Genomic DNA, 26,365 nt, shown 5'->3' on the forward strand with positions numbered 1-26,365 from the left:
GCCAGCTGCAGGGGACTGGCCAGCCACCGCCCCTCCTCGCACACCCAAGGATGGGATGTCCCTGGGAGTGGGACAGGGAGGAGACAGGGCCTTGGGGTGACCTTAGTGGTTGGTCAGGGGCTGCACAGGGGCCGGCATCAGCTGTTCGATGGGGATGGCAAAAGGACTTTGGGCGTTCTCCACTATGTTTCAGCATGGCGTGCTCCTGGCTGCGTGCTGGGCACACGCTGGGGCTCCCGCGCCGAGTCCCAGCCGGGTGGCAGGGATGGCACAGGGGCTCGGGATTGCCTTTACCCGTGGCACGGCACGGGGCCACGGGCACGGCCCGGCAGCGCAGCAGCACCGGGGATGCCCTCGGCCGTGTCCATTCGCCCTTGACCGTGCGGCGGGGCCGCAGCACGGGCTGGGGACACCCTCGTCCCCAGGGGCGCGGGGTGGGGACGGCTCCCCCTCACCCACCTGCCGAGGAAGCGTCCTCCGCGTCCGAGCTGCCGGCGCTGCCGCCCTCCGGGGAGCTGCCGGCGGGGCGGGGGGCGGCGGGCGGCGGCGGCGGCGGGGCCCGGGCCAGCGCCGCCTCCAGGTATCCCACCTTGAAGCGCTCCTCGGCCAGCGCCCGCTGCAGGCGGCGCAGGTGGCGGCGGCAGCGCTCCAGCTCCCGCTCCATGGCCCGCACCGAGCCCAGCTCCATGCGGGGCTCCGGCTCCCCCGGGAACTGCGCCTGCCAGTGCCGGGCGAAGTCCGCCCGGGCCGCCTCGCCCGCCGCCATCCCCCGCCCCGAAGCCGGGCTTCCCCCCACCCCCGGCACCGCCGCCTTCCGCCCCCCGCCGCCGCCGCCGCCGCGGGGCCTGACGTCGGTGCCCGCCCCCGGCCCGCCCCGCCTCGGCTCGGCACGGCACGGCACGGCCCCGCCGGGGCGGGGGCAGCGCTGCCACCGCCCCCCGGCTCGGCCCCGGCTGCGGCCCGCGGCGGGAGCGGGAGGGGACCGGCGGAGGGGATGGGATGGCATGGCATGGCATGGCATGGCATGGGGACGGGATGGGGACACCAGCGGGGTGCGGGTGCTGCGCTCCTGCAGCTCCTGCTGCGCTCCTGCAGCTCACAGAGTCCCAGTGCCCTCTCCGGGTCTCCCCGAGGAGCTGCGGGCACGGGGATGCGGGTGAGGGAATGCCCGGTGCCGGCAGCTCAGGGCAATAAGGAGATGATAACTAGTGCCAGAATCCATCCCACGTGCTCCGGGAGATCCCCGAGCTAGGAACAACCGAGCCTTAAAGGCTCCTGTGCCTTCCACAGCTGCCACATGCCCTGGCCTTCACTGCAGAGCTCTGTGTGTCCCATGCTCATCCTCTGGCCAGTGAAACTCTGCCAGCCCTGCTGGTCTCAGGATGGATGAGCCATTCCTAGCACATGGAGCAGCATGCACAGGCTCCTCTGGGGGGCAAGGAAGGCCTACAACTCCCTGAAAGGAGGGTGTAACCTGGTGGGGGTTTGTCTCTACTCCCAATGAACAAGGAACAGGACAAGAGGAAATGGCCTCAAGGCTTAAATTGGATATTAGGAAAAGTGGATGGTCCAACTTTGGAACGGGCTGCTCAGAAAGTGATGGAAATGTTCAAAAAACAAGGATGTGGCATTTAGTGGTTTAGTGGTAACAAGGCAGTGCTGGGTTAACGTTTGGATTTGATTAGAGGCTTTTCCACCGGGAATGACTTTGGGATTCTGTGAAGTCCCAGGTAAGCCTTTTGCCCAGTGCCTGCCACACGTGCTGTGTTTGAGCACGTGCCCATGGCTCACTCCTGCTCCACAGGATGTGGCTTCCTCACCTGTGCCAGGGCAGGGCTGTTCCCTGGAGCTGGAGCAGGGATCCCACCCACAGGCGCCTCCAGGCCTCTCGGTGTCTGCCCCTGCCTCCGCCCGTGCCCTGCAGGGTGGCTGCCTGGGCACGGATGACTCACCAGCCCGTGTCCCATGTGCCACCTGGCCATGCCCCAGCAGGAACAAAGCGCCCTATTTATTTACCCGCGGGCCCAGGCAGTGTCGCAAGAGCCTCCTCCTTCCCCTGTCACCAGGAACCTCCCTGCACGCCTGTCCCGCCTCTCATCCTTCCCTTGCTTTGCTCTGGCACATCCATTCCTCCCGGTGCAGCCTTCCCGAGAAGGATGGATAGTGCTGGGACAGTGCCAGGACAGCCCCCCCAGGCCATCAGGGTTTGACCTCCAGTGAGGGCTGTGCTCCCAGATGGCTCCAGCAGCTCTCACCTGGGAGCATCGGCAGTTTGGGGGTGCTGGATGGATGTGGCAGCCAGTCCAGGGCTCTTTGCAGGAGCTGAGGCCTGGCTCAGCAGCACTGCTAGGGGTGCACACCCAAAACACACCTTTGGGCTGTGGGACCCATGGGAGCTGTGACAACGGGCAGGTGCCCAGCACTCAGCAGTGCTCCAGTCCAGAGTGACACAGGCTGGGAGGTGGGGAGTCCCCGGGGGCTAAACCCCTTTTTGGAGGCTGGGGAGTGCCATGAATGGCCTGATATATGTGTGGCGACAGATAATTACAGCTCTTTCATCATCTGTCAGGCAGACGGGCCCAGCAGAGCCTCACAACACGTTTGTGGCTCCCCATCTCAGCCCATAAATCTCTCCAGCACACGGTGATAAATCAGCAGGGACCGGGGGAGCAGGGCTGGGTGGGCGTTCCTGCTGACCTCCCAGCCTGTAATGGGCACCTAGGTCGGAAGCGCCCAGGACGAGGTGGGGATGGCCCAGCGGGATGTGCTAATTACAGGTGGCAGGCGGCATCAGATGCCCCGTGATTTATGGTCTGGCCTTGCCCCCTTCCGAGAGCTGGGGCTGCATCCCTGCAGCCAGGGCTGCCCAGAGACCCAGAAGCCCTGGCAGTGCTTCCCAAGGATCTCCCGGGGGCTGTGGGTAGGATGGGGACAGCTTTGGGACTGCTGCACCTGCCCAGGCACCACCCAGCTGGGAGTGGCTTTGTGCCCAGCTCAGGCACCTCTGTGTCTGCTCTGGACTGCTCCTCCTGACCTCCAGCACCAGCAGAAACATCCCCATGGCAGGGATCTGTCCTGCTCAGCTGGGTTTCAGACAGGCACGTCTCTAGGTGGGTCTGACATCTATGTCCTGCTGGCACTCAAGTGTTCCCAAGACTCCCTGGCACCCAAGCTGAGCTCGCTGGGCAAGCCAGTGGTTGGGGAGCCTCCATTCCTGGCAGAGAAAGACTGGGAGGTGAGAGGGATGCTGGGGAGAACAAGGGGGTCATAGTGAGCGCAGGTGATTGCTCAAAGATATTTGCAAGCTTCACCTGCCTTTGAAGTCCTGCTGCCTCATCCTCCCCTGTCCCCGAGGCCCTGGCTCCTGATTTATTGGGTTCCTGGAGCAGAGGCACCTAAATTAGCTCCAGCTTCAAAGAGCCGGGAGAGGAGAAGGGCAATAGACAAATAACCCCCCACTAATTGTGACTATTGATCAAACTTGAGCTGGGATGATCGGATAGGAAGGGATGGATCAAGGAGGGAGGGGCACGTTCTCCCAGGGCTCTGCTTTTGCACCAGACACCCCAACAATTTGTCAGAACCACTCCTGGGCCATTTTTCAAAGCGCTACCCCTCGCACAGGAAGGCATTTAGCAGCTGCTCGCTAATGAGATGATGTGCAAACACGCGTGGCTGTCCCCCACTGCTCAGAGGTTGGGGACCTGGCCCTGCCCATGGCCTCGGGACCCGCTGCACCTGGCCAGCCCCTCATCCCGCCAGCTCGGGGATGCAGGAAACAAGGAGCTGCTTTCAGCACCGTCTTCCCCAAGTTAAGTGCCGGGCAGACCCGGGAGCGCCAGCCCAGACAGCTCTGCCCCCAGGCTGCTGGGAAGGGACAGGAAGGCTCTGGAGGCGGGTAGCACTTTAGCTCTTTTATCACCTGCCCTGATCCCCCCTGCCACATTCCTGCTTCCTGCTCCGCAGGGCAGAGGCGTGCCAAGCCCTGCACATTCCTGCAGGGGTCTGCTCCTGCTCAGGACCCACCTCCCCCTGTCCCCACGGATGCTCTCAGCTCACCAGGACCGTGTCTTCTGTACCCAAGCACAAGACTCGCTATTTTCCCCAGCAATGGCACCATTTCGTGCTTCAGTTCCCCTCAGCTGAGAAATAACAGAGGTGCTCAGGACCCGTGAGCAGGGGGAAGGAAGAGCCAGGCTGGTGATGCCCCTCAGGGCTCTGCCTCCCAGCACCACGGAGAACCCTGGCATGACCTGTCCCAGGGTGAGCCACCAGCCTGCCCAGCAGAGGAGAGGGCAGAGCAGCACGGGGGAACTCCTGCAGCGCCCGAATTCTCAGCAGACACTGAAGCAACGCGTGCTTGGTGGAGGTGCTTTCCTCGGGGCCCTGTGAGCATCCCACCCCAGCGCTGGTGCCTGCTGCTCAGAGCAGGGGGCAGGCAGGGCTCTCCCCCTGTGCCTCACCTGCGGCAGGTGAGGAGGGTCGGGCAGCCACGTGACGAGCCCTGCTGAAGGTTTTTAGAGGCGGCTGCCTGTCCCTGGAGGAGTGTCACCCACACCTCCCAGGAGGCAGGATCACAGCAGCGCCTCTCCCGCTCCCCCGAGCCGCTGCCATGGGGAAAGGGCGACCAGAGCCCGACAGCTCCGAGGAGGAGCTGGACGCGAGGGAAGCACCCCAGACGTGCTACAGGCAGGGTTTGTGGGTGTCCCAAGGCAGGGAAGCAGACGCCAGCCCGGGGGACACGGAAGGGATGAAGGTGAGGAAGAGGAGCAGGCCGGTGCGCTCCAAGGCCAGGAGGATGGCTGCCAACGTCAGAGAGCGTAAGAGGATTCTGGACTACAACCAAGCCTTCAACGCCCTGCGGCTGGCCCTCAAGCACGACCTCGGTGGCAAAAGGCTTTCTAAAATCGCGACCCTCCGGAGAGCCATCAACAGGATCACGGCTCTGTCGCTGTCGCTGCACGGCGCCGGCTGCTGCCGGCCCTGCGCCCACTCCGAGTGCCGCGCCCGGGCCGGGGTCCCCGCGCAGGAGCCGGGGGTGAAGAGCAGCCGCCCGCAGCTGCCCTGGGAGCCCGTTTCTGCAGGGACACGGTGCCCTCCGTCCCCTCTGTGCGCGGCGTTTTCCCCCCAGAGGCAGCTCCATCACTACGAGAGCCCGAAGGAGAATCGCCCCGTGCCCAGCCCCGCCTGCTGCCCCGGCGGGATCCCGCAGCCCGCGCTCCGCGGCGCCGGCCCGCAGCCATTCACGGGCAGCCCGCAAGAGCCCCTGCCCGGGGCCGTCCCCTGGCAGCCGGGCTACTGCCAGGGCTGGGGACAGCAGCAGCGCCTCCCCACGCACTGACCTGCCGGGCTGGGGCGGCAGGGCGGCGCCGGGAAGGTAACGGAGCCGTGGGACACATGGGGGGAGCGGGAGGGGACTGCCGGGCGGGGGAGAGAAGCGCTGCTGGATGTGCAGCTCAGCCGCGATGCTGGCGGGCTCAGAGAGTCCCCGACACGCCGTACAGGACCCTGCTGCGTGTCTGCCCTCTGCGGAAAGGTGGGAAGTCCTCTGGAAGAGCCAGCTCTGTGCTCCTTGTCGCGAGGTCTCACTGCTGCTGATCTCCGCTGTTATTTATTCCCTCTTGCTTGCTCCGCGAGAAAACACGAGTTACAAACCCAGCAGCAGGGCAGTGGCTGTTAATATGTGTGGGATGGACAGATGGGCCGTGGGGATCACGTAAAGCCCCCGGCTGGCGGGTGGCTCTGGCTGCCGCCGGTGAAGGAGGGGAGCAGGAGCAGGGAAAGGTTACTGCCCTGGCACTTTTGACGCTAAGCTCATTGCTGCAGACGTTTGTGCCTGGCAGATTTGCGAGGCCGGGAGGGGAGACAGATGTCGGCTTTCATAAACCCACCCATCCAATTGCCGTTTCCTTCTGATCCCGGGGAAGTGGCTCTGTTGGGACAGGCCAATAGCGAGCTCCCAGCCAAGTCCCGTGGAGGGGAGGAAGGGGGAATTTCACTGAAAAGGTCCCTTTTGTCCCTTCCCTCTGGCTTGGAGAGCTTGGACCAGCTGCGAGGGCTCTCTCCTGCCCAAGGCTCAGCAAACTGGAATTGCTGCAGGAGTCAGGCAGGGATTTACAGCCACATACACCACAGCTGGCAGGTTTTTGGACAGGACATTTTGCACCGTGTGATTCCCACAATGCTAAGCCCTGCAGAGCTCCTCCAACCCCTCTGCTGGAGGTAGCACCCCAGTGCTACCAACATTCCAGGGGCAGTCTGGGCTCTCTCCCTGCCCGGGGACACTGGAACAACCATCCCAACCTCCTGCTGTCGAGCACCTGGATCTTCTCCTCCTCCTTCCTTAATCCCTGGTGGGACAAGGGAGCTGGTCCGGGAGCAGAGGAAAACTGGTGGCAGCCAGGAGAGAGAGCTCTTTGCTCAGCAAAGGAGCCTCTTTGAAGCGCTGATGGTGTGAGGCATCCTGGCTTCGGCCTCTGACAGGTGCTCCCCTCGCCACAAGAAGGCCTGCAGCCACATCCTCTGAGGGAATCCCGCTTCTCCCTGCAGCTCTGGGTGGCTCTTCCTGCTCTGGCTCTCCCTGGAGCAGAGCACGGCCCTGCCCTGTCAGCAGCCATCACACGGGGAGTGAGAGCCCAGCAACAGCAGCATGCAAAGGATGTTTCAGTGGCACCCTAACTCAGGAAGGAACCCTCCTCCCTCCTCCCGAATTTGCATCTCCCTGTTTTTCCCACACCAGCTTTGGTGGCCAGCCCAAGCGAGGCAGATGGAAACAGATGGTCCCAGAGGCAGGAGAGGAAGGGAAGCAAAACCCCGTGGGACCCCTCCGAGCAGGGTCACCCCACTGCTCTCAGATCCACATTCACAAACTGCGGCTCCTAATTCTGTTTGGAGGTTGCGGGATGGGATAAGGCTCCAGGCAGGGCTGGGCAGCAGGTCCCGGCTGGCAGAAGGCTCTTCGGGCACCTCTCTGGGAGGCAGAAGGTGCTGGGTGTGCCCCGTAGATGGCACTCACTGCCAGGGAAACCCCTGGCAAATTTGGAACTGAAGCATAATACACAATGGGTGGGAAGCATCCATTTTTTCCGGGCATCCAGGCTCTGGGGGTTGTTTTAGCCCTCCCTCCTGCTCCTCACATCATCCCTGCTCCCAAGGATGAAGATGTAACTCACACTGCACCAGCACCCTTTCTGCTTTGCGGGTCCTGTTTAGGGGCACGGTATGCCACTGATCCGGTGTCCCTGTCCCCAGCTGTGGTGTCACCGCGGTCACCCACCCACAGTGAGGGCAGGGCGAGCTCGGCACGGCGTGCTCAGAGCCTCTCCCAACGCTGTGCTCGGGGACGATGCTTTCCCAGAGCGGCTGGAGCCAGAGGTGCCACGGGCACCCACACACTGCCCAGACCCCTCCGGGCAGCCCTGCCCACACCCAGGGCAGCTCCAGCCTCTCTCCGCAGCCGTGAGGGCCTCGTGGGTCTGCTCCGCGTCGCATGTCCCCCACCTGCCCGGGGAAAGGCTGGCAGCCAGCAGGGACAGCAGGGACAGCAGGGACAGCAGGGCTGTGTGTGCCCCGCAGGGCGCTGCCCTCGGCATCCCCCGCGCCTCCGGGGCTGGAGGCGGCCCCGAGCCCCGTGGGCACGGGCGGAGCCCGGTCGGGGCTGGGCTCTCACGTACCGCTGCAGCGGAGCAGAGCCCGAGGGAGCCCCCGGGAAGAGCTGGGGGTCGTGGGGCGGGACAGAGCCTTGGGCTGGGCAGGGCTGAAGGCGGCGGGGACTCCCCGGCTCTCCCACCGCTCCGCCCCGCCGCATCCCCGCCAGCATCCCCGGGGGCCGCGGCGCCGCACGCACCGGGGCGGGCGGAGACCGAGCGCGGTAAGGGGGCGAGGAGAGGGGGGGCCGGGGACACCCCGGGGGCGGTCCGCGGCCCCGACCCTGCCCCGGGGGCCGAGCCGGAGGAGGGGCCAGCCCGGCTCGGCCTCCCGCGGGGCGGCGGGCCCCGAGCGCAGAGCGGCGGCGGCGGGGCGCTGCCGGAGCCCGCTCCGCTCCGCCGGGCCATGGCCAGCACCGGCTCCGCGCCCGGGGGCGCGGGCCCGGGCCCGGGCACGGCGCTGCCCACCCGCCTCCAGGAGACGGAGAAGCTGCTGTCGGCGACGGAGGGCCGGGAGGAGAAGGGCCTCCGCGGCTCCAAATCCTTCACGGCAGCCTTGCCCGGCGAGACGGAGCGCAACGGGCACGGGCTCGGCTACAAGTCGGTGTCGGTCGGGCACCTGGAGGCGCCGCCGCTGTCGCCGTCCCGGCTGAGCCTGGGCAGAGCCTCGTCCACGGCCACCAGCACGGCGGCCCCGGAGCAGGGCCGCCCTCGGGACTACCTGGTGCTCGCCATCTTCTCCTGCTTCTGCCCCGTCTGGCCCATCAACATCGTGGCCCTCGTCTTCTCCATCATGGTGAGTGCGGGACCCGCCGGGCGCGCGGACCCGCCCGGTTCGCCTCCTTCTCCCCCCGCCGCCCCGACGGCCGCCCCGGAGCTGTCCGCGGTGCTGCACCCCCGGCACCGGCACCGGGCCGGCGGGAGCCGCTCCGCTCCCGCAGCGCTCGGCGGGGGCTCGGCCGGGCTGTGCCGCCCCGCTCGGCTCCGCAGCGCGCTCCGGTGCGGGTCCAGGGGGCGCGGGCGGGCGGAGGCGGGCGGGGAGCGGCGCCGAGCCCGGGGCAGCGCTGGGGGAGGCGGCGGGATGGAGGTGATGGAGATGATGGAGATGGAAAAGGAGGCGGCGGGATGGAGACAGAGATGGAGATGGAAAAGGAGGCGGCGGGATGGAGATGGAGATGCGGGGAGGCGGCGGGATGGAGATGGAGAGGGGGGGTGGGATTCCAGGGCAGGGCTCCGGGAAGCGCGGTGGCTCCGGGAAGCGCGGTCCCTGCCGCCAGGCAGCGGTCCAGAACCGCTCGGCGGGCTTCCCCGGCAAGGAGCTGCGGGGAGAAGCACTGACCAGGGATCTCCCTCCGCCCCTCCGAGCCCAGCCCTGCAGCACTGGGCAGACCCCGGCTGGAGGCTGGTGCCTGGCCTCAGGCACTTCAAAGGGACAGGCTGCACCTGCAGCTCTTTAGTCGCCCTGGAGAAGCGATTTTCCTCCATTAAACATCCCCCACACCTCAGCAAACACACCAAGAGCCGAGCAGGGGAGAATGAAGCCAGCCCGGCCTCCCACCCATCTCGGGTACAGGTGGCTCAGTCAGCACAGCCCTACAAGCAGAGCCACCCCCTTCCCCAGCAGATGCTGCTCTCTTGTACACACCCAGCACCTTCTATGCCTTTGATTTGCAACAAAGGCAAATCTTTTCTTTGAAAATCAGCTCCGTTACCTGCTTACCACACAGAAATACACCGAGGGGCACCTGCAGCCAGCACTTCCCCCCAAAACCACCAACGACTTGAAGGCAGGCATGGGCTCTTGCCACAAAAAGCCCTCCGGGGAGACCAATTTCCATTTTGAGGAGGAATCATCGTTTCTGCCAGTGCCAGCTGTCATCTGCGTAGTACAGTTGTGTGGCACAGCCTGTTTAGGCAGCATCCAGGGAAGCCAGCCAGCCTTGTCTGGCTTTGCACTGCAAGGAGAGGGAAAGCAGCTGGGTATTGCATATCCATGGTAATAAACAAGGGCTCTCACGGGGATTTGCCAGCCACGTTAGCCTTCATGCAAAACACATCCTCACACTGTCCCTTGCAGGCTCGGAGCCTCCAGGGTGGTGGGGGGAGCTCCCCCGTGGAGAAGAGTTAGCAGTGGAAAAAGAGCAGGAGTTGGTTGATCGTGCCAGGCAGAGAGGGACAGGGGTGTGGTGGCTGTCACACCCAAAGGGAGGCAGGAGCAGCAAGGCAATAAGATTATTGGGCTGCCCCCTGCTTCCAGCACTGCCCAGGGCTCATCCAGAGCTGGGGAAGGGGAGGCAGAAGGTGCATTCAGCTGAGCTTGTTCTCCAGGGCAAGGTTAATGGCACACACAGCACATTAGTAGCCAGTGCACATCCTCTGGCCCCTGCACAGTGGCCCCTGCACTCTCTGTCCTGTGGTTTGATTAATTACTACAGCCCTTTCTAGTCCTGGCCCTGCCTGCACCATCTTCTCCTCCACACACCCACCTGCCAGCCAGGGACCTCCACAGGCACCAGGAGAGCAGGATGAGGAGTGATCCATCCTCCCTCCCTCCCTGAGGAACCAGGGAACATCTGGCTGGGTCCTCGTGCCAGCAGGAGCAGCTCCCAGGGCACGGGTTGGTGTTTCACCTGCTTACAGCAGGGAGGAACTGAGCTCCCAGTGCCCCCCAAGGCTCAGGTCTTCTCTCAGAGTAAAGCCCAGGTGTGCCTGAGCATGCCCAGATCCGAGCAGGAACCAGGTTTTTTGTGATTCCCTGGTGAAACAGGAGGACCTTTCCACAATGTGCTGACATTCCTTTAGCTCTGCAATTGTGCTTTTCTTTCCTGAGTCAAAGCTTTTGCACATGAAAGCTTTTTTTTTTCTTTTCCCTGGGTAATAAGCAGTGTCCAGAGAGGAAAGTAAATGAATGCTTTTGAGCTCAGTGTCTCATAAATCATTTTTCAAAAGCTGCTCTCAGATCCCAGCAGGGCCTATGGCCAGAGGTGGAAAAAACCCTGCTGTAGCCCCCCCCCCCAGCCTGTTCCTGCTAACACTGGTTTCATGGAAATTAATTACCTGGAGGCTTCTTCACAGACTCTTGGATGTGTTTTTCTCACCAAGTGATGATCTGGCTGTTCTAAAGGGTTCAGGTCACTCCCCAAGAGAGGCAGTGGGACTGGTGGACGAGGATGTGTGCATCCCCTGGGATCCATCTCCTGGGAGTGCAGGGCAGGGCTGGCTACCTCACACCCAGCCTGTATTCCTGCTCTGAATCCTTTCCTCTTCCCACCAAAGTGCAGCCACTTCGGGGGAAGAAGCAGAGGAGCCACGTCCCAGAGCCCAAAACTCCAAATAAATGAATGGAAATTTAAAAATCCAGCCAGAACCACCACAAAGTAACATCAGGGGCACTTCTGCACAGCACTTGGTATCCAAAATAAATCCTGTCATTGCCAGAAGATGTGGGAGAAGTCAGACTGTCCTCACCCATCCCAGTCATCTGTCTCACTCTGGAGTTGACTGATGCCTCTCTTGGAATGTTTCCTTCAACAAGAACACCAAGTGTCCAGGATTAATGATTTATTCTGGGTGATTGGTGGACGGCAGCAGGGAGCATCCAAAGCCAGTTCATCAGCTGGGAAAGATTGCAGGGAAGAGGATGGGATGATTTGTCTTCCCCATCCCTGGGACTCACGCAGGAAAGTAATTGCCTTCATTTGCAGCAAGGCCACTTAGGGAAAAAACCCATTTGGAGCAGTAACTGGAACAGATAGCAGAGGGAAACAGGTAAAATGAATAACTCCTGAGTCACCCAGCCTCACCTGGCCCACGGGGGCTGCAGAACAGCCCCTGCTCCCCAGGTCCTGCAGATTTTCCAGCTCTGGGCTGGAGCAGGGCGTCCCCTGGCACTCACCCAGTGACTCCCTCCCCCAGAGCCCTCGAGCCTTTCGGAGATGTTCTGCCTTGGTGAGCCTCGATTAATAAACAAGATGTTAATGTTTTCATGTGGAAAGCAAAACAGGGGATTAGTGATACTAGAGAGCTATAATCAAACTGTTCCACACTGGTTAATAATATATGTACAGTACCAAATTCTTGCTGAACACCCCATGCCAGTGCTGATGGGTATCCCATAATTGTCGAGGATAAATGAGCAGTAAACACTTCCAGGAGCTGTAGTGATAAATATGTTGAATCCCTCAGCCTATGTATTTTGCTTGGAAGACAGCAAAAACTGCATATTTCACTGCAATCTAACCCACACCCTGCCAAAATATTACACTTGTTACAAAAAAACCAGAGCCTGAAAAACCAAATCTCCAGAGCTGGAGCTGCCAGTGAGCAGGGCAGGGATCCTGTGGATCCCTGGGCTCCTGCATCCTCCCCATCTCTCACCACCAACCCATGAGGCTTCATTTTGTCACCTCCTGTTCTGGGATGAAAATAGCTCTTGGCTGCATCCCCTCGCTTTCAGAGTGGGTCTGGCAAAGCTGCTGGTGAGACCAGGAGGAGCAAGGTCCTGAGCACTCCCGTGCCTCTGCTGGGGACTGTGCTGCCCAGGGCGGCTCCTGAGTGGGGCAGGACGTTGGCAGGGGGGCAGAGGGAGCAGCCACCCCCCTGCCTGAGGCTCTGCTGTGTTATTTTCGTGGTGACACTAACCCAAAGGAGCGCACCGAAACCTCCAAAGCTGCATTTCTCCTACAGAGCAGCTGCCCGTGCACAGCCTGGGCTGGGGATGTTTTGGTGCTGCCAGGAGGCAGTGGAATTCAAGCAGGATGAATGGGAAATGGGGCAATAACATCAAGTATTGGTTCAGATTCTCTGTGATGTTTCATGATTATTGCTGGAACTGGACTAGACCTCCCTGCTCTTATTTTTTTTTTTTTTTAACATGAGGCAGGGGGTCCTTTCCATCACAGCCATTTCTGAGATACACATTTTTTCAAAGGAAACTGGGATTGCTTTAATCCACTTCCACCTTTAACTCTTTTTAACTAGAACACTTGGTTTGTTTTATTTTTAACTGAGAATTTCCCCAGTTTTAGCAGCCATGCTCCAAAGGGAGGAGCTGTCACACAGCACAGGGCTGTGGGAGCTGCTGGCCCCACAGCTTGCCCCAGACCCCCCTGTTCTCCTCCAAGGCAGCTTGGCTGGGGATGGATGGGCCAGGGGAAGAGGCCTTTAACCCATGTTAAAGTGTTAAATACATAAAAGCAGCCTCAAAGGAGGAATATCTGCTTCAAAGCAGTTAAATCATCAATAAAACCCCATTCCCAATGAAGTTTAGGGGGGTTTTGCCCAACTCCTCCACTGGATCAAGGATGCCGGGCTCCCTTCTCCCCCTATCCCACCTTGCTTCCCTTTCCCCTCACTCCAAGCTTTCCCAACCAGATGAAAATATCACCAAGAGGCCTTAAAACCCCTCACCCGCTTTTCCTCCCTCCAAACCCCCTTCCCCGTGGGTTTTGGGGGTGGCAGAAGGGCACTGCACAAATCTGGGGAGGCGTTTTGGTCCCAAGGGCTGGGCTGGCAGCAAATGCTGACGCACGGTGAGTAATTCCACCACAAGTCCTCTCACAGCTGCCCTTCTGCTGAGTGCTGGGTGCTGCCCCAGCCAAGGGCAGGATGCCCAGGACACCCTTTCCAGCGGGATCAGGAGGCCCTGCCCCCAGCAGTGATGCTTCTCCCTCACCAGGGATCCTCACTTTTTGCTGGGGAACCAAGTGGTTGCCAATTAAAGGAGCAGGAAAGAAAATGGGGCTCGGTTTGGGGCTCTACAGCCAGGTGGTCACCCCTAGAGCTGCTGCCCCTCTCAAGGGACTCTTTTTGTGTCTCCCCAGTCGAGGAACAGTGGCCAGCAAGGGGACACGGACGGCGCCCGGCGGCTGGGACGCATGGCCAGGCTGCTCAGCATCGTCTCCATCGTGCTGGGGACCATCATCATCGTGCTCTACATCTCACTCAGCGTCAGAGGTAACCCTCCCTTCTCCTTCCCTCAGCCCAGCTCCAGCAGGAGCCTCACCTGGCTCCCAGCTCCAGCCCAGGGCACAGGATAGAGCTGCTCCTCATGCCCAGCCTGAGTGCAGGGGGGAGGGCGCTGACTCCAGCTTGGTTTGACCATCACCAGCTGCTCACACCCACAAAATACCCCTCAGAGAATGGGCTGCTTCCAGCAGAAACACACATTGCCCAAATGGCCAGCATGGAAAGCCCTCCCTGTGCTGCCCAAAGTGCCCTGGTGAGCACACAAGGTCTCCCTGGTGAAAAGCCTGTGGTTGGGTTTAGAAGAGTGGAGTGCTGTAAAAACAGGAAGGTTTCAGGACACAAATCAACCTGCCCAGAAATACAATCCCAAAATGTCTCGGGAACCTCCCAGACACAACCCCACCTGCCAAACCAGCATGATCAGCCCAGCTCAGGCAAACAGGGACCTGAGAACCACCCAGAGGCCAAGCCAGGAGCGTAAGGGGAGCATCTGCTGACTGCTGGAAGCTGCCCTAAGCCTCTCTTTCTCTTGCAGTTTCCTAGAAGACGTTTCAGCATGCAAATACCTTGAAGAGGAGGAAGACAACTTTCCTTTTGGGGTTTTTACTTTCAGCCTTGCAACAAAACAAAAAATTGTCACAGTGTAGGTGGGCAGCCCTAGACAGTCTGCTCTGGAGCGCCGTCGGAAGGAACGCATGCTTCAATTCACCGCCTCCCGCGAGGGACGGGATAAAAACCACCCCGAGGAGCAATGGGAGAGGCCACTGAGGAGAGGAGAGGAGAAGGGGGAAATCCACTACCTCATTCCCCTCCAGCAGAACTCACGGAGTGGGGAGACAACTAAAGTGCAAGAGGAGGAGAGAGTCTCCAGAAGGAAGCTGGTTTTGGAAGGAAAACACAAGGCGAGAACGGGATGTTTTTGAGGAGTCCTCCTGAGAATTTTGGCACAAGTCACTGGATTTCTGGGGGGTTGTTGGTTTTTAAAATCGTCAAATTCTCTGTCTCTACAAAAAAAACAAAACAAAACAACAAAAACAAAGCTCAAACTGCCATCAGGAGCTGAGAGCTGTTCCACGGAGGAGGAGGGAGAGCAGAGCTGCAGCAGGACCACGGCTCTGCTCCGAACGACACGCAGCCGCCAAAGCTGGAGGATGTGGTGGGTGCTTTTGTATTTTTGATGAAAAAAAAAAAAAAAAAGAAAAAAAAGAGACAATGACCATTTGCATGCCTTTGGGAATGTTCTCCATGTCTGTTCCTACGAGCTCTTTTATCACTTAGGGCACATGTCAGAGCTGGCAGAGGAGGATGTTGCTGCATGAGAACCCCGGACTCCTCCTCACCCCCATCCCATGGTGGGCTTTTTAAAGGAAGGCAAAATCAGGCGTTCCCTGTGAACCCCCACATTTCTCTGTGCACCCAAAGGGAGGTTAGCACCCCTGGCACTGAGACAAGAGCCTGGTTAATGCCCAGCAGCAGCACCAAGGCATGGAGAGCCCTTCTACCCGCTCACACCCCGATGTCACGGCACGCCCGTCACGCAGAGGCTTCAGCGTGCTCCAGCCCCCAGCACTGCCAGTGCTCGTCCCCCTGACCCTCTGGGGCTTCAGCTTAGGGCCTTCCAGGAGATTTTCAGGGGCACGGAGGAGTTTTAGACTCCTGCTCCTCTCCTTGCACCCCTCACACAGCTCTTCTCACACAGCTCTGAAAATCTCCGGCGTCCCCGGAGCTGCCTGGGGTCAGTCCTGTGAGTCGTTGTATTATTTTTTAATGTTTTATATTTAACAAGAAAACAGAGTCTGCTCCTCCCGCTCTGTCTCTAGGTACCACAGGCCCTGCCATGTCTTCCACAGCACCCAGCTCCCTCGGCCCATCCCCGTGGGACCCAATCCCCACACGTTCCCTGGAGGCTCCATCCACCCCCAGCCCTTCTCCTCCCCGCTCTCCCCTCATTGCTGTGGGGACTCTCTGGGGTTGGCCCTCTACCCACCCCCCCACCCAGACTATGCAAAGCTCCATTGCCTGTTGTTTCAGCCAGGCTTTGTGACTTCTGGCCACGTCCATCGGCTCCCTGAGTCTCTTTGATCCAAACTTTGGGGACACACGACCAAGAGCTGCACTGCCCGACCTTTCTGTGGTCTCCAGCTGACAACCTGTGACCTGAGAGCATGGACTGACTGAGAAATGTTGTCCTGCAGGGCACTTCTGCTCCCTAACACCCATCTTCTGAGAAACACCCCAAATTTAGACTAAATTCAATGCTTCCCAGGGCTTGTCTACATGGAGAATCCACCAAAAGAAACCTCACAACATGGAAACTGCTTGGCACTGACTCCTTCCCCGGGCTCTGAGTGGGCACATGGGTTAGCACAGGGTAGGGGTGGGGTGTAAATCCACGCTGTAGTTACTCTGTAGTAACCTAATGTGCAAAGCCACGGGCATCTCTGTGAAAATTCTCCCGTCACCTTTTTGATTGCTTCTCTTTCAAGTGTTTTTTTTTCCTCTAGATGATGTTTGAATCCAGGGGGTGAGAAAGCCAAATCCCCCAGACACGCTGTCAACATTTTCCTCTCCCCTGAAAGGGATGCCAGGGGCTCACAGCAATAGCACATCACTTCAGCACTTTCTCAGGCTCCATTCCCATCCACCCCTTTGCCAGCACTCCATCACAGACTGCTGGCATCTAAAATGGACCAAATCTGCAACTTTTCTTTTGCAATTTATCTTCTGTGGGTTCAGCGAACAGGGACTGCTGAGCATTGCTGGGTGGGAGCTCCCTCCTCCATCCTCTGCCCAGGACCTGCATCTTTTCATCCTGAGCCCTCCCTTGGATGTTCAAACTTTCATTTTATGGCTATTGAAATCCCATCAAATCCCCCAAATGTTTCCTTCTGTAAATCTTGGACTCAAAGGCTGCTTGCTGGGGAACATGTGGGGGTTTTTTTGGAGCTACAAAAGGGCAGTGCTGCCTGTCCCTGATTTCCTGCCCTTTGCCTTTGGAGCTGCTGGAATTCAGCTGATGGGAAGAGCCCAGGAAGCTCCTCCTTGGGCAGGAAGGGCTCTTTTTCAGGGAAAAGTGCTGGAGGCAGTTCTAGGACTTGAGAGCCCTGAGCGTTTCTTAAGTAAGGATTTAAATGCTCTTTTATCATTATACAAAGCCTTTCATCTAAAGTGCTTCTCTGCATCCAAAGGATTAAACCCTGCCACCCCCCACGGGGTGGGTTCACATTACTGCTCTAATTGCCGGGATGGCAAATGCTCAGGCGCTGAGCAGCTCCCAAACCAACCCCCTCTTCTTCCTCCTCCTTAACAGAACCATGGATAAGCACAGATTTCCTTGGAATCTGGGTTTTTTTCAGTGGGATCTGAACAAAACTGTGCCCCACTGTGGTTCCAAAGGGGATTCCTGCAGCCAGAGGGAGGAGGGGGCTTTGTCAGGCAGCTGCAGTGCTCCTTGCCAGGAGAAGTCCCAGGCCAGGGCAGCACGGAGCAGTGGAGGTACCAGGATTCCCCTGGATGCAGGAGAAAGCAGATTTCCCCAAAGACCCCAGGGTGATGGTTTGTTCGTGCCTCCTGTCTCACTGGACAGCTCAGGTGATGCTTCTCACCTCACTATTAACAAAAGAGAGCTAAGACACTTGAATCCCTTTCATTCTAAAATCTTCCTGACTAGATACAATTGTACTGCACACTTGAACTCAGCTTTTTTTTTTTTTTTTTCCCCCCTTATCCTGCATTTAAATCCAGAGGAAAGCTCTACAGCTATCCCTGACAAAATATTAACTGTGCTTGTAACCTGCCTCTGCAGTGATGGAGGAACAATCTCTCCAGGGACAGCCACGAAGTCCCTTTCCCTGCTCCCCCACCAACTTCACACATTTTGCAGCCTGTTTTGCAAAGTTTTTTGCCACTTTGCTCTCCCCATCTCCCACGGTTTTACCCCAGCCCAGCTCCCTCTCTGGCTCTTTTTGGGTGGAATTTGCTGGTATTTGTGGAGGAGGAGGCTGCAGAGCCCCCAGCCCTCGGCACACACTCCCTGAGCAGGGTTACAGTGAGGGTGATGATGGCAGATCTTCACCCTGAGGCCACCAGGCACAGTCACCCCTCGACTTCATCCCCCAGGGAATTCTTGACTCAGCTTTTAGCACGCAGGAGGGCAACCACAGAAGCTGTGCCATGAGCCCTTTCCTCTCCAGCCCCACCAAGCTGCCCTATTTCTTATCCCCCAGCTCTTTGCCACCTGCTGCAGCCTCCTCTGAGCACAGCCAGCAGAATTCTCCATGTTTGCAACTAAAACAGGCACAAAACCCTCAGGCTCTGGCCAGCTTCTCGTCCCTGGTGAAGGAAAGGTGAGAGCAGGGTGACAATCCAGCCCTACCTGCCCAGGAAGCTGAGCTGGCAGGAGGAGAGCTCTGAAGGGCTGGAGAAGGTGGGAAATGTCTCTAAATTTAAGCTGGAGTGGGAGTCACCATCGACAAGTGTCAGGTCCTGGAGAGATGGAAATCCACGGGAAGGATTCTCCCGGCAGAGCTGGGGCTGCTGGCGCCTCCCTGGCACTGCTGCCCTGGGCTTCTTTGCCAGGATTTGGGGCAGAGCTGGGCTCTGTGGGGTGCCACAGAAGGGCTGCTGGTTCCTCAAGGCTGGATTGAAGCTTTAAGCTGAACCAGCAACAAACGTGGCTTGGTTCTGTAGCAGCTCCAGCGGCCCAGGGTCGGGGAAGGTCTGGCCCTGGTCACAGCAGCACCCTGCAGACACCAAAGGGATCTGAGCCCCTCCAGGGAAAGAAAGCCACCAAAGGACTTCAAAGTTTGCTGTGTTACGGATGGGTTTGCTTTTTCTGGCCGGTGTTTCATCCTGTTCCAGTTTCCTCCTCTCTCTGCTGGTTTTACCATGCTGTCCCCCAGCATCCCACCCCGAGTCCCGCAGCTCCTCCTGCCCCCTCTGGCCCTGCTTCCCCCGGGCTGCAGGGAGATCTCATCTCTGGGCTCAGGGAGCTCCGACCCGCCCCAGCCCCGCACAGATTTCTCCATGTAGACAAGGGGAGCAGCTCCTGCCTTTTCTATGGAATGGCATCTCCGTTTGTTCCCTCTGAGAGGCTGCAGAAAGGCACCCGCAGGGCTGGCCCCACCCTTGCCCTGTCGCTTTGTCACTCGTCACAGAACCACAGCCAGGGTTGCCCTTCGAGCTGAAGTTATTCAGATTTAAGCCCGTTTTCCTTTCAGTAGACAGCCTTTAATTTTGGCAAAAACCAGTTAGGTTCGGACTGAAAAACTCCCCCTGCTTGGGCACAAGCCAAGGGGAGTGGGGGGAGAGCAGCCTTTTCAAAGTGGGAATATTTGTAAAGCATTTGCTGACACCAGTAGGTAGCAAAATCCCAACCTATAAATACCCATCCAGCACAAGAAACATCAGAAAGGGAACGTGTGCAGGATTCACCAAGGCAGCCCTGACCCCACCTGGGAGCCCTTCGAAGGTGCCAGGATTTGATCCTTGGCATGGAAGTGCAGGGTCCATCCCCCCACTGGGAGAGCCACAGCTCACACACAGCATGAACACACCAGGGATTGCAGCTGGGTGCTTCTCTGTGCTGACAAATGTTTCTTTTTCTGCAGGATGGTATGGTATATCTTATATACTTTCTTTGTATTTCTTGGCATGAGAAAAAAAAAATTAAAATGTAACATGCATGGTCAAAGCTGAACTGGTTTCTTCTGTCTAAATGAGAAAAAAAAAATAACCCAAGCTACTCATTCAGTGATTGCTTCACACTCTGAGAGCAACCAGTTGGTATTTTGGGTGCAGTGGGCTGCAAATAATATGTACAGGCAAAGAGTAAAGAAAACAGCACAAGTCAGGGCAGGGAGAGGTGCAGACAGAGCAGCCTTGTGCTGGTTTTAACCAAAAACACTTCCCAGGAGTTTCTCCAAGCAGACTGGAAGGCTGCTGGCTGTCACAGCCCCCAGCAGGGTTTGTTTGTGTTAATTGGGCAGGCAGGGTGGCTGATCCTCACTGAAGCTGAGCTGCACAACTTCACCCAGCTGCATCCAGAGCTCTCCTCTCCCTGCTCATCCCTGGCAGCCCATGGAGGGGAGGCAGCCCAGCCCAGCCTGGGGAGACCTGCCCAGCCTGTCCACACGGCAAACTCTCCTCTGAGCAGGCTCCAGGGTGGGACTCGAGGAGGTGGCACAGTCCCACAGGTGCCCCAGCACAGCTCCTCCCTGTCCCAGCCAAGGCAGGGCCAGCAGCAGCAGCAGCAGGGATGGAAAATGAGGCTTGCAGGGCCCTGCTGTGAGACACAGCATCCTCTGCCACCCATGTCTGCCGTGGAGGGAGGCAGGGGGAATCCTGCAGAGGGGAATCCTGCAGAGGGGAATCCTGCAGAGGGGAATCCTGCAGACATCCTTGTGACAGCACCTGAACAGTGCTCTTGCTGTTCAGCTTCACGTCCCAGGGAGCAGCTGCTCAAGCCTCTCATCAGCCAGGGTTAATTACTCACAGCCATGCAGGTCCAAGCTGACCCCACACTTCAGTTACTCCTGTTTTACACCAAGGCTGGGTTTGCACAAAGCCTCTGTTACTCAGCCACAGCCTCTCCCCACTGCCCGTGCCCACCCAGCAGAGCAGAGGCACCACTGTCTGCACAGCTGGGGTTTCAGGGCAGCTCTGGAGAGCCACATTCATCTGCCCTGATGGACACATAAAATGTAGATGTTTGGAAAACCCAGGGAAGTCACTCCCCATGATTCAGCAAACAAAGAGGGTTTGGGTCAGTGCTACCTGTGTGCAACAAAAGGCACAGGGGGGTTCTGGTGAGGAGAACTTTGAAGGAACGGATGCCATTTGCATCCCAGCACAGGATGTCTGAGGCTGCTTTAAACCATCCTCAGCCTTCTCTGTGCATTGGTGAAAGAATTCAGCAAGCCAGAAGACTGTGCAGGGAAAAAAAAAAAAAAAAAAAAAAGAAGCAATGGCTTTGTCCTGGAGGGGGAGGAGGAGGATTTGAATCACACAGAAACCCCCACCCTGTGCAGAGATTCCCCTGCAGTGGTGAGATTCCCCCCGAGCACCCTGACCACGGCACCAGCTGCAGCCCCAGACTTCAAAGGCCAGCCCGGGCTCTGATGTTCCACAGGAACAAGGCAGGGCTGAGTTCCTCAGCTCCTGTTTTATTAATACCCTGCTCTGATGGGCTCATGTATAATAGATTCACACAGGAACAGCAAGAGGTTCATGTCCAATTTCCACGTTGCATACGTTCTCTGCTGAGCACTGTGGGCTCTCCCTTCTCCTCCCAGGCTTTCTCTTCACTGTTGAATTTGCATGAATTTGGGGTTCAGGCAAAGGACAGACAGCTGGGCACCAGTTCCTCAACTGGTTTCCATGATTTTGTTCCAGTCAGGAGCTAGGAATTAGAAACACGGGGAGAGCATTTCCATTTTCTCTCTGGCTCCTAATGCTGGCTGCTGTTGAGAATGAGCAGCTCAGGGATTCCTTGGGCTCTCTCAAAGCCTCTCAGGAAGTCATCTGGGAGGTGATGGAGCCCTGGGCTCAGCAGCCACAGGAGGAGAGCTCAGGGCTGCAGAGAGACTTTGTGATGAGCAGCACATGAACATCCTGGCTCTGGTGTGCAGAGGTGCAGCCCCCAGCATGGGCCCAAAAAGAAAAGATTGCACCCCAAATTCTCCCTGCTCACAGAACAGCTTCTTAGCTGCAGAGATTTGAAACAGATGAAATTTGGATGTATTGTGGACATCTTCAATATTTGAAGCAGCTCACCAAACACACTCCTGGTAGACAGCAACAAAAGAGCAGAGGAAAAATGGATTTGTCTTTGTGAGGGTGCAGAAAGGCTCCATCTCCCTGTTTCCCTACCCAGATCCAGCCTCCCCTCTGCAGGCAGGAGCTGCTCTGCAGCTCTGCACGTTGCATCCAGTGCAAAGCTGTCTCTGCTCCCTGCAAAGGCAGTGGGAGTGACACAGGCACAGCTCCACATCCCCCCTGAGCCCTTGGGCCAGGAGTCCAGCTCAGCATGGAATCAGTGGGGCTGGAAAAGCCCTCTGAGATCATCCAGCCCCTCTTACATCATCCAACCCTCTGGGATCATCCAGCCCCTCTGAGATCATCCAGCCCCTCTGGGATCATCCAACCCTCTGGGATCATCCAGCCCCTCTGGGATCATCCAAGCCAGCCTTGCCATGCTCACCACTACCCCACGTCCCCAGGTGCCACATCCGTGTGCCTTTGAGCCTCCCAGGGATGGGGATTCCACATGATCCCACGTGGTGGATGTTTCTGTCACATCTCACAGGAATTCTTTAGTCAGACAAGACAAATTTGGTAGACTTTGCACGAGCTTGGGTTGGGTGGTGAGGATTTAGGGTTTATGTGTTGGAGGAGAGCCTGGCGTGCCCAGGTAAGTGGGAATTGCACCAGCAGATCTGCTTCAAATCAGGACTTTGGCTTTATGGTGGTTGTTGCTGGATCCTTTAGAAGATGAAACATCTTAGAACGCCTGAAATAGAGAAATGGGGATTTCTCCATGAGCTCAGCTACCTCGTTTATGGGCTAAAAAAGCCCAACCAACCGACAACTGCTGGCCCTCATTGTTTCCAGCTTAGCTGTGATGTGAGATGCTATTCTTGCTCAAGAGCTGCCAGTGCTTCTGAAGCTTGTGAAGTTGTTTGCTTTAATAGCACACAGCACGAAGCAAAGCAAAGACTTCCCAGCAAAATGCTCCTTCTGCTGAGCTCGCTGCACCTCGCTGCCTCCTGGAAATGTTTAATTACAGCCTGAGGATTCCAAAGCGTTTTCTTCCAATTATTGGATCTCAGGTACAATTTCATAAAACCCTTGCTTTATCCTCCTTCCCAGCAAGGATCAATGCAGATGGATCATTTCATCAACTCCAGATGGGCAGAAAAATAAGCCAGTCCCTCACACCCTGGGCTGTAATTCCTCCCTGGTCTGGAGCAGCTGGCCCAGGTATGCAGCAAACAGCAGTAAAACAAAAGGAGCTCCTGTCTTTAAAGCAATGCTCTGTTTTTACCTTGATTTTTGACTGCAAAACAGAGTGGATTGTCTGGATTGTCCCAAAAAATGAGTCAACAGCTCTTCTTCCCCTGCCCAGAACCCCCAGACCACCAGCACTCAGCTCCCAGGGGCAGCACAACTGCAGGAGGAGCTTGGCTGCTGAGTTAAGGAACCCCATTCCCTGAGGAGGAGGGGGAGAGGCTCATTCCCCTGGGATGTGGCTGTGGCTGGACCTGAGGATGCTGCTGGTGCTGCAGGATGGCCAGCCCTGCCTGCCTGCCATGGTAAAGCTGACTCCAGGAACTCAGCTTTTCCAAGACCAGACACACACAAACACCTGAGTGAATGGAAAGGATCCAAATTCCAAAACCCCCACAGCAGAATCCCTCCTCTGCCCTCCCAGGGTGGCACAACTCGATCTGAAATCACCCATAACTATTACAAGAACTGATCATCCCGCTGCGTTTGTTGGTTTTTATTTTAAAACAATTTCATCTAAGCCAGAGCGTAGGCTTGGAAATGATTTACATTTGCTGAAATGTTTGGAAACACAGGAAGAGCTGGCCAGCAGATCCTGCTGCAAGGAACACACAACCTGGAGGTGCAGCTGCTCCCAGCATAAAGACCCATTTATGCAGAGAGGGCAGACACACACCAGGAATGGTCCCTGCTGGAGCCCGAGCCCCCTCCTGAACTCCTTCCAAACTTCTTTCTTTACATAAGCACTGCATGCTTTTATAGACCTGAGTCACAAACCTCCCCACCTCAGTAATATTTTGAAGTAAATTTAGCCCTGGTGATACATGCCTGACCTAGAGGGAGCTGCGTTTATAGCACAGCAGGGAAATATCCACACGTCCCCCTCCTGCACTTGGGTCTTGTCCCACATCAAGGCTGACCAAGCCCCAGGATCATTCCAGCCCCCTCTGAATCTGACAGTGGGGGACACACAAAGGATCTCACCAGGTTCCCACCCATCTCCAGTGGGGACAAGGTCCTTGCATGGTCCAGTCACTTTTTAATGTAATAAATTGTGGTTTGTGTGTTCAAGCTGGACCTGCCAGGGCCACCTGCTCAGCACTTTCCCAGCTACTCACAATTTCTTTTTACACCTGCAAAACTCCTGAGCATCCTGCAGAGTCTTTAGAAAAGGCTCCCTTTAAAAACTTGACGTTTCAGCAGCATTTCACCCTGGAAGAAGCCAGCTCAGCACAGGTCTGGAGCGGGAGGGCTCTGCAGCAGATGACATGCCCAGGCACGGGCACCACGAACATCTTGGGGAAGTTTCCACTGTCCAGCTGGCAGCTCAATGGGGCTTTGCAACCTGCAGAGAGGAACTTCTATTTTCAGTGCAGCTTTAGGAAGACAAAGGATGAAGAATATTGTCCCCACTTCCAAGAACTCTGCATCAGACGGATGGGTATGGGCAAGGGAGATAAGAAAAGCAATAAAACATTGAAACCCTCCCTGTTTGCTGCCTTTGTGGGAGAGCCCCACGCTGTGCTTCTGCACCTCAGTGGTTATCAGTGAATTTCCTTCAGCTTTGCCTTTGATTGATAAGCTCCAATCACCCTGGACAACCTTCTGGAGTTCAAAGGATAGATTTTAAAGAAAGAAACGAAAATTATGAAACAAACAAACAAAAAAAAAAAAAAAAAAAGAAATCCACGTGTTTGAAATGTCTACGTGAAGCTGAACAGGAATGAAGGGAGAATTGGATGGGCAGTGCAGTGAGCAGACAGAGCAACACAAGATGTAAGATCTGAACAGCCACGACGGCAGAGACCTCTCCAAATCCACAGGGTGCCAAAAGCAAGGCAACCAGAAAACAACCCGCAGTGAGAGGATGGCAAACGCTGCTTCAGGGGTGCAGGGCTCTGCTTTCCAGCCAGGCTCCTCCCGCCTGACTCGGAGCGCTCTGGAATCTGGGTTAGCAAAGCCTCAGGGTCCCATTAGGAACAAAGAACACGGGAAGGGCTGCGCCAGGCGGGGATGGAGCAGGGAAGAGCCGCAGCACACGCTCAGCTTGGCAGCGAGGGGAAGAGGAAGGCGACAGCAGGCTCCGGGTGTTAATGAGCGCAGCCCAGCTGCCAAGGCACGGCGCTGGCAGCGCAGCTCTTCTACCTGGAGATGCCGGATAAAAGGCTGGCATTCGGGAAACGCCGGCACCGACTGTAAACACTGAGGTTTTCTATTCAAACACTCCAAAATCGAGTTCACGGCGCTGTACACCGCCCACGTCGGGTGAAAGGGAGGAAACAAAGGCACTGGTGTGAATTTCTAATGGAGGGCTCGGCTCCCTTTCAGCGGGGAAGCTGCGGGGCTGGGGAAGCACAGCTCATCCATAATGCAGGAGCAGCCACTGCGCCCAGCCCGCCAGCAAGGACAGCGCTCCCCAGTATGAACAACACCACTCTGGGAGGCGGATGGTTAAAAATATATATCCTATGCCTGTGCCACTATAAATTATTGACTGTACAGGGAGCAGGAAAAAAGGATTCGGTGCCATTAATAATTTATTTTCTAATCCAAACGAAGATGGAATTTTATGCACCACTTATTACCAGCGCCGCAACTGGAAAAACTCACTGCACTTCCCAGTGTCTGGAACCAGAACTGCCTTTCCATTTCCAGAAGTTTTTTTGAAGTGTCTCCTTTAGCTTGAGACATGCAGTCAAAGCCTTCCCTTGGGAGAGCATCTGGTCACTCCTGAATATTTAGCAGGCATTAAGGGTGCAGGGATGGATCTCTGCTTTAAGGCAGCGTTTAGACAGCTCTGAAAGGAGAAATCCCTCTCTTCACTCCCAGCTACCACAGCACCAGGCAGCTCTGCTGCTCTGAGAATACAACTTTGGAGTGGCACTGAAAGATTTAGCATTGACTGCAAAAGCAGCAGGCACAGGTGGATCCTTCAGGCACAACGCTGCCTGGCTGGAACAGCGAGGGAGGCAGACCAGAGCACAGTGGTGCTGGAAAACCACAGGGTAACAGAGTCCCCTCTGACCTGAAAACAGCAACTCACAGAGAGAGATCTTCCTTTTAACACCTCTACAGAAAACCATCCCTGTTCCAGCTGGTGAAGAACAGCAGTGAAAACCACCACGAGTTTAATCAGCCCCCTCCCAGGCAGGAGATGAGCCCAGGACTGCAGAGGCAGGCAGGAGGAACACAGCCCCTCAAACCATTTGGGGCCAGGAAAGGTTCCATCACGTCTGATATTTGATATAAAGCCTGAGAACACACTGATTTGTATGTCCAGGGACAATTCCAAAGGGGTGAGGTTAATCCCCTCTGCACCTTCCCTGAAGTTCAGGTGGGCAAAGATTGTCAAGGGGAGAAAGAACCAAGCACCTTGCTTAGAATTCTAATTTATTATTAAATTACATATCAAAGCCTTTTTTTTTTTATTTATTTAATACATACAGAGAATGCACAATAGGTGAGAACAAAAATAATTACACTTACAATAGAAGTTTCAAGAACGTGTATGAAAAGAAAAAAAAAATCAGAAAGTGCAATCAGAAATTCATTTACAAGGTATGGGATGTTTTGTGAGAAAGGGCTTTGTTTTGGGTGTAGAGTGTTTATTTCTTTCCTCACTCAGTCCCACACAGACCAACAGCTGCCTCTGTACTCAGAACTAAAGCATCAGCACTGGTTCCCATGTGCAGTGCCAGGAGAGGTGCAGGGCACAGAGGGCACTGGCAGATGTGACCTGAATGTGG

General features: G+C 57.0%; 3 protein-coding genes across 3 annotated transcripts in view; 2 read left to right on the plus strand and 1 right to left on the minus strand.

Moving 5' to 3' along the window:
• Positions 1 to 766, minus strand: part of ABR (ABR activator of RhoGEF and GTPase) — a 37,812-nt gene extending 37,046 nt beyond the window's left edge. Inside the window, exon 1 of the mRNA XM_038157974.1 lies at positions 460 to 766. Coding sequence (XP_038013902.1) covers positions 460 to 766 — 307 coding nt within the window. The remainder of the gene's footprint in view (positions 1 to 459) is intronic.
• A 936-nt stretch (positions 767 to 1,702) lies between these two features.
• Positions 1,703 to 5,652, plus strand: BHLHA9 (basic helix-loop-helix family member a9). The gene is made up of 2 exons (XM_038158414.1): positions 1,703 to 1,730; positions 4,605 to 5,652. The coding sequence occupies exons 1-2, from the start codon at positions 1,703 to 1,705 to the stop codon at positions 5,339 to 5,341; spliced, it is 765 nt and encodes a 254-aa protein (XP_038014342.1). The 3' UTR covers positions 5,342 to 5,652.
• A 2,256-nt stretch (positions 5,653 to 7,908) lies between these two features.
• TRARG1 (trafficking regulator of GLUT4 (SLC2A4) 1) lies at positions 7,909 to 19,311 on the plus strand. The gene is made up of 3 exons (XM_038158327.1): positions 7,909 to 8,442; positions 13,469 to 13,601; positions 14,149 to 19,311. Exons 1-3 carry the CDS (start codon positions 8,053 to 8,055, stop codon positions 14,154 to 14,156), a joined length of 531 nt encoding a protein of 176 aa, XP_038014255.1. The 5' UTR covers positions 7,909 to 8,052; the 3' UTR covers positions 14,157 to 19,311.
• Positions 19,312 to 26,365: the final 7,054 nt, after the last annotated feature.

Source organism: Motacilla alba, chromosome 19 (assembly GCF_015832195.1).
Source record: "Motacilla alba alba isolate MOTALB_02 chromosome 19, Motacilla_alba_V1.0_pri, whole genome shotgun sequence".
Taxonomy (NCBI): domain Eukaryota; kingdom Metazoa; phylum Chordata; class Aves; order Passeriformes; family Motacillidae; genus Motacilla; species Motacilla alba.